The 10,304-nt window shown below is 36.7% G+C and overlaps 1 protein-coding gene and 1 long non-coding RNA gene across 2 annotated transcripts; one reads left to right on the forward strand and one right to left on the reverse strand.

Annotated features, from left to right (window-relative positions):
- LOC109224222 lies at nucleotides 5,605-6,242 on the reverse strand. Its single transcript, XM_019388808.1, has 3 exons — nucleotides 6,108-6,242; nucleotides 5,702-5,978; nucleotides 5,605-5,618 (listed from the first exon to the last, which is right to left on the reverse strand). Exons 1-3 carry the CDS (start codon nucleotides 6,240-6,242, stop codon nucleotides 5,605-5,607), a joined length of 426 nt encoding a protein of 141 aa, XP_019244353.1.
- Nucleotides 6,722-9,672, forward strand: LOC109223404. The gene is made up of 3 exons (XR_002067564.1): nucleotides 6,722-6,986; nucleotides 8,204-8,269; nucleotides 9,456-9,672. It is a non-coding gene; the product is annotated as an uncharacterized LOC109223404 (long non-coding RNA).

The following is a 10,304-nucleotide window of genomic DNA, read 5'->3' on the forward strand; positions in this document are numbered from 1 at the left end:
TTTGCCGATTCGGAGTTCCCGAGTCTATTGTTACTGATAATACCGCCAATCTCAACAGCGATCTAGTGAAAGCCATGTATGAAACGTTCAAAATCAAGCACAAGAATTCCACAGCCTATAGACCTCAAATGAATGGAGCGGTAGAAGCCGCAAACAAAAACATCAAGAAGATACTAAGGAAGATGATAGAAAACCACAAACAATGGCACGAGAAGCTACCCTTTACTCTGTTGGGATACTGCACCACAGTTCGCACATCAACCGGGACAACTCCCTACATGCTGGTTTATGGTACCAAAGCTGTCATCCCAGCCGAGGTAGAGATTCCTTCTTTAAGAATCATACAGGAAGCTGAACTCAGCGATGCGGAATGGATAAGGAGCCGCTATGAACAATTGGCCCTTATCGATGGAAAAAGGATGAATGTCGTATGTCACGGCCAACTTTATCAGAATAGAATGTCCAGAGCTTTCAACAAAAGGGTCAAACCAAGGCAATTTGCACCAGGACTGCTGGTGCTGAAGAAGATCTTCCCACATCAAGATGAAGCCAAAGGGAAATTCTCTCCCAACTGGCAAGACCGTTATATGGTTCACAGGGTGTTAACAGGAGGAGCACTCATACTTGCAGAAATGGACAGAGAAATTTGGCCCAAACCAATCAATTCAGATGCAGTCAAAATATATTGTGCTTAGACTATTTACATTTACTCATTTGATGTAATTGAACTACGCTTGACCTGATTCCTGTTTAAGAAGGGATACGTAGGCAGCCTTATGGGTTCGGTCATATCATAATAAAGTTTCCATTCCCCCCCCCCCCCAAAGATCAGAAACGGGGGCAGAATTTTGAGGACCCTCAAAATTCCGGAGCAAGTCCAGCCAACCCTAACATATGCCAGACGATCAGAAACCGGTCACTACTAGAAATTGGACCTATTGCAACAGTTATTTTGCAACGGTTTTGAAAACCGTTGCAATAGATGCCTAATTGCAACGGCTATTTGCAACGGTTGTACAACCGTTGATATAGACATTCTATCGTAACGGTTTCTGGCAACGGTTTTTAAAGCGCTGCCATAGATGGTCTATCGTCACGCTAATTTGCTACGGTTAATTAATTAAAGCATAAATTCCTCTACGGCAACGCTTTTCACCCCTTTTTCTTTTTCCATTGTCTTTTCTTTCTTTTTTCTATTTCCGGAAAAGGTCCAAAAATATCCCTAAACTATGTTATATAGCTCAGTTATGTCCTCCGTTAGTAAACTGGGCCAAAAAAGTCCTCCTTGTTAGCACAATGGCCCATTAATACCCTTCAACCTAACGGCTCCTTCCATCAGCATTTAATATCCTACATGGCATCCACATAAGCCATTTAATATCCTACATGGCATCCACATAAGCCATTTAATATCCTACATGGCAGCCACATAAGCGGGCTATTTCATAAACCCGCTTCAGTTCCCATTTCCAAACAAATATCAAAGAAAGGTCGTAAACCCCCATTTCCAAACAATTTCTGGTACTCATTCTTCCATGGCGATTTGTTTGGAGGTGATGATAAAATCGAGCAAGGTGAACTGGACCACAAATTAAAGATCATCGAAAGATATTCAGGTAATTTTCCCTTCTATTTACTGGGTCTTTGTCTCGAACCAACTCAACCCGCTTCAGTTCCCATTTCCCGTCTAGGGTTTTGACATGTTCTGGTATTTTGGACCTTTTTCGTCTAGTGTATAGTGTTTGCATGTGGGGCTGGTACTCTTTTTGTTTGGTATCTTTGTTGTTTTCTTATGTGGTGTCAATTTGTGCCCTAGATGTACTTTGTCTTTGGCTGCAAGTGTCATTTTCACATATTTTATTATAGTGTGGTAGGGTTGGGTTGTTGAAATCGACAGAACCATGTGCATTTCTTCTTAAAGACTGTTTTTTTTCTTGCTTTCCACTGTTGAAATCGACAAAACATGTATAGACCGCGTGCTTTTTCTATTAAAGTGTGTGCTTTATTCTTTTCACTATATTATATGCAATAATCTATTGTATGTTCAATATTTTATTGTCAAAGTTGTTAAATTATTCATGTGGGCCCTCTATGTTTTCTTCTGTGTTTATATTATAGATATTTCAATATGGGGGACCACGAAGAGCCAATTTCAGGTCAATATCAATGTGAATTAGGTACTGATTGTGAATCGGATAGTGATAAAAGTTCAGAGTATGGTTCAGATGCTAGTGAATATGATTTTGAAGAATTAGAGTCACTTATGATGCAAAAGGGTAAAGAGGTTAATGATAAGCTCAGTCACTACAAAGACCTTGATAAGTCTATGACATTTAAGGACCTGGAAGAGGCCAGAAAAGTCATGAACTTCTATGCTATTGGAAATTCCAAACCTTTGAAGCTTAAAAAAAGTGATAAAATAAGAGTAAGGTACAGATGTGTAGTAGGCTGCCCTTTTGAATGCCTCATCTCTGAAGATAAGAAGGGTCCTGGTTTTAAGATGAAAACATTGAAGACAGAGCACAACTGTGAAGATGCATTTGAGAATCCTAGAGCCAAAACAAAAACTTTAGCTGAATATTTCAGGAGTAAGGTGCAGAATAACCCCAAGTACAAGATAAAGGATATGAAACTAGATTTGAAAAATCAATTTTCATTGAATGTACATAACTCCACATTGAAAAGGGCTAAGAGGATGGCACTTCAGCAATTGCAAGGAAGCTTTTTAGATGACTATAACAGATTAGAAGCATATGCAAATGAGATTAGGGAGAGCAATCCCGGTAGTGATGTGGTTATCAATTTATCAAAAGATGCCATGGCTGAAGGTAAAAGGAGATTTCTTAGAATGTACATATGCTTCAATGCAATGAAGTTGGGGTTCAAACAAGGGTTGAGACCATTCATTGGACTAGATGGGACTTTCTTAAAGGGTCATTGCAAAGGGCAATTATTGGTGGCTGTTGCACAAGATTGTCAGAATCATTTCTATCCCTTGGCTTGGGCTGTAGTTGGTAAGGAAAACACCTTGACATGGACATGGTTTCTGGATCTGCTGAAGCACTCATTGAATCTGAAAGATGGAACCAGTATTACCTTTATGTCTGATATGCAAAAGGTACAACTTATGATTTTGTTTAACTGACTACTCCCGTTATTTTTAAGTTATTATATAGTTAATTCTGTTTAAATTTACATGTGCAAGGTCTGTTGGAAGCAGTAAGAACTGTCCTCCCTCTCTCAAATCATAGGTTTTGTGTGAGGCATATTGAAGCCAACTGGAGTAAGAGGATCAGAATTTCAGGAAAGATGAAGAAATACCTATGGTGGTCTGCTTGGAGCACTTATGAGGAGGACTTTAAAGATCAACTAAAGAATCTTGGTGAATTGTCTGTTGATGCTGCCAAGGAGTTGCTTAGGTATCCACCACAGAATTGGTGTAGGTCCTACTTTGATACATTGTGCAAAAATCAGATGGTAGACAATAATTTTACAGAGTCCTTCAACTCTTGGATCTTAGAAGCAAGAGGCAAGCCTATTCTGAAGATGCTTGAGGATATTAGAATCAAGGTCATGAACAGGTTGAGAGAGAAGGAAGAAGAAGCTAGAACATGGGGAGGTGAGTTTAGTCCTAACTGCATGAAGTTGTATGCTGCTTATTTGAAGATAGCCAACTTATGTACTGTTCATTTCAATGATGAAACTGGTTATGAGGTTTCTGAGGGTGGTGATAGACATACAGTGAACCTAGTGGAGAAAAAATGCACTTGTAGATCCTGGCAGTTGACTGGCATCCCATGCCCTCATACCATCAGGGCACTAAAATACAAGAAAGAGGATCCAATGACTGAAATTAGTTGGTGGCACAGCAAGGAAGCTTACCTGATGACATATAGGGCTAAGTTGATGCCTGTTAGAGGTGAAAAGTTCTGGAAAGTTTTATCAGAACATGCTATGGACCCTCCTCCACTTGCCAAAACTGTTGGAAGACCAAAAGTCAAAAGAAATAGGGAGAAAGATGAGGCTAACAAGAGACAAGGAGATTGGGCTGCATCAAGAAGGGGAACTAGAATGACATGCAGCACTTGTGGTGAACTGGACCACAATTCAAAGACATGCAAGGTACTTGCTTCTTAACTTATTATCTTTCTTCTTATATAATTGTAGTTATTCTTAATTTAATAGAAAGTTTTTCTTTTTACTAGGTTGGTGGTGAAGGAAATGTTGAGGATGTTAGTTGTTCAGCCCCTCAACCAACTCAACCAACACAAGAAGGTGAACGTGAAAGTGAATTTGTGTTCATGCCTACACCAAGAGTACCAATACAACAAGTAGAACCCTTTAGTGATGATAGTGAGCATGAAACTGACCCTGCTTTAATGCCTAAGATTATTTCTGAAGATCAAACACGACTACTGATGAGGCAGCAACAATTGGCCTCAGCAGGGACAAGAGTCATCTCTTTCAAAGGAGATCATACTGGTGTCAGTTATCCCGTTGATCTTCCTTACTCACCTACTAGGCTCACTTGGAAAGGCAAAGAAGCTGTGACGGGAAATCAATTGGAAGTGGCAAGACAAAAGAAAGTCGGGAAGTTGAAGTGTAGGAAACTCAATGGGAACTTACAAATCTAGGAATCTTGGTTATTATATGTAGTTGCAAATCTGTAAACTAACAGAAGCCTTTTGTTTTGATGTTTTGTTTGGTACAGCAGTGCTGTTTGGTTTATGTTTAGTTGCAAATATTACAGCAGTGCTGTTTGGTTTAGTAGTTGTTTTGTAAACATGTTTTGATGGCTGGACAGTGTTGTTTTGTATCAACAGTAAACTAAAATTTTGATGCAGTGTTGTTTTTGTTAGCAGCAGTAAATTAAGATTACATCAGTGCTGTTTATTTTGATATTTTGCTGGACAGTGGGTTGATGTGTATTGCATATGGTCGAGACTTAGTTTGCTGGACAGTGTTAGTTTGCGCAGCAGTGTTGGTCGAGACTTAGTCATATTTGGTAGACTAGAGTATTTGCCTACTGTTGCGGGAAATAGATGCATCCAATCCTAAGCAACTTCTGCTGTGTCACAATCTCTACTATAAGATCAAGGCACCAGCTTAAATACAACAAATGTGTAACAGTACCTCTTCAGTGCAAGCATAAAGCTGCATATGATTGTGGCTGGCGTATGCTAATTCAAATTGCATTTGAACCTTGTGGTCTCATTAAGTCAAAATGGGTTTCTATTTTACTCCTATTTTTATGTCAAAAATGATTCCTTCAAAGCTCCATAAAAGGAGGTGAATTCAGATGGCATTGCTCATCTAGTTTGTTGCTGCGATAACATGTATTGAGCAGCATTATGTCATTTTCAATCATTTATGTCATTTTCATATGACTTTCTCGACCAGCAACACATGTGGAATATATAACCACCTCTTTTTAAGAAGAAGACCAAGAGAACATACCAAAATCAATAATAATTGCACCAAAATTAAAGACAACACCATAGATTAACTTCATCATATTACAGACTACTAAACATACATAGTTTAATTTCATCACCCCTATAACTAAACCAAAATACTACAAAAATACATTAAAACAACATACATTCACTTCATCATCCCTACGACAACCAAAGCAAATAATAAAGCCCATAAAACCAAAAAATGATATTTCTCATCTTCTTCACTTTGACCTCTAACTTACTAGCTTTTTCAGCTTTCACAAGTTGAAATTGCTCCATTTCGTCAAGCTTCGTCTTCAAAGTATGCCTTTCAACCATCGTAACATCTTCCATTTCATCAAACAAGTTCTTAGATCCCCTTTGAACCATCGTAGCTTGTTCCATAAGGTAAACTTTATTCCTCAAATTGTTCCTCTCAACCTTAGCAGCATCAAGTTTAGTTTTTAAATCTTTGATCACCATCACCGCTCGACGAGGGAGCTCTTCGTCAATCCATTTAAAATACCCGCAAGAACTAACCTACACCATTATTAGAAATTACAGCAGTTCTGATTTTGTACAAAAACAATAAAAATCAAGAACGACCTAACTCGACAAAAGAAGATGAATCCCATAAATCGACCAAAATAAAATAAATTCAAAACTAACCTTGGATCTTGGACATTTGTAGAACCTTCTCCCAGCATTGGCATCTGACCAAGCTGTCAAATATAGCGCAATCAATCCGCAATGACACCTTCTTGCATATTGAATTTCATGCGCATTCACAGATAAGTCAGACATTGAGCAGAAATGTGGAAATTTGAGCAGAAATTGGAGCAGAAATGTGAAAATTTGAGCAGAAATTGGAGCAGAAATGTGAAATTTGATCTTCAATTTGTGTTGTTAAACCTTGCTCGATTTTGTCATCCTCTCACCTCTCAAATCGCCATGGAAGGAGAGGAACTTAGGTTTTTGTTTGAAAATGGGGTCTTCTGCCTACGCGTTTTTGTTTTGGAGTCCGCTTATTTGGAACTGGAGCGGGTTTATGAAATAGCCCGCTTATGTGGCTGCCATGCCATCGCTTATGTGTATGCCACATAGGATATTAAATACTGATGGAAGGAGCCGTTAGGTTGAAGGGTATTAATGGGCCATTGTGCTAACGGGAAGAACTATTTTGGCCCAGTTTACTAACAGAGGGCATAACTGAGCTATATACCATAGTTTAGGGATATTTTTGGACCTTTTCCGTTCTTTTTCCCTTTCTTTTCCTTTAATTAATCTTTTCTCATCCACTATCCGCACCAAAATTGACCCCCATCTCCTACTCTGTTCTCTCTCTCTCGCGCGCGACTTTGCTTCCGCTGCTTCGCCGTAGATGCTAAGAGAGACTTTCAAGTCCAAAACTCAATATGCTATGGGGGAACTGCAATACTGAGAATCGCTTCCTAATGACCATCCAGAGATTGCAGATTTGTACCAGCTCTAGCTTCGGCATCAACCATCTCTTAAACACGAATAGTTTGTCGCTTTCTCCATTTTCAGGTCCTTTTTTCTTGTCCTATTCTTTTCCAACTAGTTCAATTAAGTATTTTTTAGGGTTTTCTGTTTTTCGTTTATGTTCTTATAAGCTAGGGCTTTTTCGGATTCATTTGGTTTCTAATTTTGGGCATGGGTGTATTTTCTAGCTTTGATGAAATTTTATCTTGGGGAGAATGCTTAATTTTGTAGTTGAAGAGCCTGTATTCTCCTGATATTAATCATATGTGATATTTTTGCACATTCGTTTGAATATCTATTACTAATATCATTGAGTATAATTCTCTTTTTCTTTTCAACTCCAATCTAGAGTTCAGGACCTATTAATATCTTAGACTGAAATATATTTATATCATCCTTATTTGGTGCGATGTTCCTGTAAATAGGTAGAAAATTGGAGTTTCCTTTTAGCCTAGAATGCTGAACTAAAAGAGTTACTCTGACCAATCATTAATAATATTATTATAGAAATCCAATTAACAAACTTGCATAGAAGCTTGCACTGATTGCTTCATCAAGTTTTTGTTTTCCCTTCTTTTAGCTATTTACATTGTGAGTTTACTTTTTTGTTCTCTTTATTTTCTTCTTGGGATTTTCTATTGGAATAAATTACTATATTGGCATAAAGTTATTTGATGCTTGTTAGTACTATGCTTAAAGCGTTCTCTTGAATTTAGTACTGAAATATTCAGCTTGAAAGAGTAAATCTCAAATTACACTTGTCTTGGAAGGATATGAGAATAGATGTCAGTTGGTGTTGTGTGTTCATCTAGGATGTAATGATTGTACACACTTAGTTGAGATTATCGAGCAGAAAATATCAGATAATTTTGTGTGTGCTGATAGTTGCGACCCTTGGCTTAAGCTCATTATTTGGGTAAGTTCAACATTTGGCTAAGTATCCTCTATTAAATTATATTTGTTAGCTAAATATTTCTTGTCAAAAGACAAGAAGATTGAAACATGACATTTGGTTCATTTTATACATTTTAATAGCCCTCTCTTAATTCTCTGTTGTGGATACAAGAAAATGAAACAGTTACCGAAAAGGTTCCCTTTTCCAACTCTTTTCTAAGCTAAGTTACTTAAAAAGGTTGGATAGCTTTCACTTTAATATAATTAGTGGGCTCTGATTTTACTTATAGTTTTTTATGTGTCTGTCACTCTTCTGCCTAATGTCACTAGAAATTTTTAATTTAATCACTATATTTCCATTTTGTTAGGTTTGCATTTGGATTTATCTCCTTGGAACAACTTATTTTATTGTGATATTTATGGCTTTCTTGAAGGTATATCCATTTGTTTATCTGCTTGTCCTTTTATAATTTTTGTTTACTTACACATGCTTGAAAACAGAGATAGTAACCATTGTGCAATGTGATTTTTCATCCATCAAACATCTATGAAAGTGATAAAATTAGCTAAATCATCGTCTTGCTTTACATCTTGATGTATTTGGTTCTATTGTTATGTTCCTTTCTGTCAACTTCTACTACAGAACATTTTCTTCTAAGCTACAATGTTCATCTCTGTTTTGGACTTTACCTAAAAATCTTAATATTCTTCTTTATCATGGTTGAGTTAGGAAAGAGTAGCTGATATATTTACAGTGGCATTTCCAAATTCTCCAAGCCTTTTCTTTTGGTGCAGGGCTTAGTAGACATATTCTTCTTGGCTCTTGGTGTGCATATATCATTTTAAAGAGATATACTTGAACACTACCAAATATGTTTCTCATTATATATGCTCTCTTTATCAATTAGTTTTTTTTTTCCAAAAGGGTGTGAGTGAAAAAACTTATTCTCTTTTTTTCGAATTAAACTTCAACTACTATCATTAATATACTTTTTCGCTTTTTCTTGCCAACTATAAATGTACTCTGTTACTCTTAAATATGTGTTTGGGTGTATTGGACACTATATTTTCTCTTATCTACCAAATATGATACACATATACAAGTACTTGCCTTTTTGAGTGCCATATTTTTCTCTTTCAATGGATATTGATATATTTGGTTGGTTAGTAGGTTTATGTGTGATCTATAATTTTAGTTTGGTACTATCACTTAGTAACAAAGCCTCGTTAAAAGCTACATTTCTAGTTTCATCCCTTAGAGGTATTTGAACCGACCTAACTCTATTTCTCAATATAGTAGTTTAGATATTTCTGGGATGAATTGGTGTAGTGGTACTTTTCCAACACGAGAAACCAGAGATAGGGTGATAAAATATTCTTTACTAGTAAATGATAGTTTTAACTTTCTGCAGAATTTATGTTAGCATAGTATTTAGAGTTTTTATATTTTATTATTTGGTGTACTTACAACATCAATTAATGGATGGATCCTAAAAATGTTTGGCATGTAATGTTTCCTGTGAAGAGCTGAAAGAAGTAAAAGTTTTTGGCTTAATATTGCTTGTGAATATATTTTTCTGTGAAACTTTTACTGAATCATTAATTTGTAATTTTTTGTAGGTGAAGCAAGTGAAGAAAGGTAGACAGTAACAATGAAGAACTTGATGGTATTGGGTGATCATTGCTACAGTTTCAAATGTTCTAGGAATCATTTATTTGGTAGAACTTATTGAAAACTTATGTATGCCAAACACTATTGTATATTTTATTTTTATATATGGATAATACAAGTTATATTTTGGATTATGATTTTAGTGATGAAGAGTTTCATTTGTGATTATGCAAATCTCTATGTATTATATTTTATTATATATGTAAATATTTATTCACAATCAAATAAAAGGGTAAAATCTCACACTATTAAGCTGTTGCAGTAGGTTCCAGAAACCGTTCTAATAGCATTAACAATTTGTTGCAGTAGTCTTAATAACCGTTGCAATAGCTAGTATTAGCCGTTGCAATATATCATCTAAATCATTACTTCAGCATCAAAACCGTTGCAACAAGTAGTATTTCAACGGTTCTGAACCGACCCAGTAGACGAAATAACCGTTGCAATATTTAAGCCTATGGTAACAGTCCAAAACTGTTGCCATAGAAGTAATATTGCAACTGTTTCAGAACCGTTACAGTAAACCGTTGCAGCAGACCTATTGGCACGCGACCTGGTGGAACGGTTCTCAAATCGTTACAATAGTCCTATCGCAACGGATTTGCTATCTATGGCAACGAATTTGCAACCGTTGCAATAGCTCTATTTTCTTGTAGTGGGTTAAGAAACTGGGGCAGAATTTTGAGAAGGATTCTCAAAATTCCGAAGAAGGTTCAACAAGACTCGTTACTCGCAAGCGGCCGAAGGATCATCTACCAAACTAGGGCAGAATTTTGAGGAGGACCCTGAAAATTCTA

Source organism: Nicotiana attenuata, chromosome 3, assembly GCF_001879085.1.
Source record: "Nicotiana attenuata strain UT chromosome 3, NIATTr2, whole genome shotgun sequence".
Taxonomy (NCBI): domain Eukaryota; kingdom Viridiplantae; phylum Streptophyta; class Magnoliopsida; order Solanales; family Solanaceae; genus Nicotiana; species Nicotiana attenuata.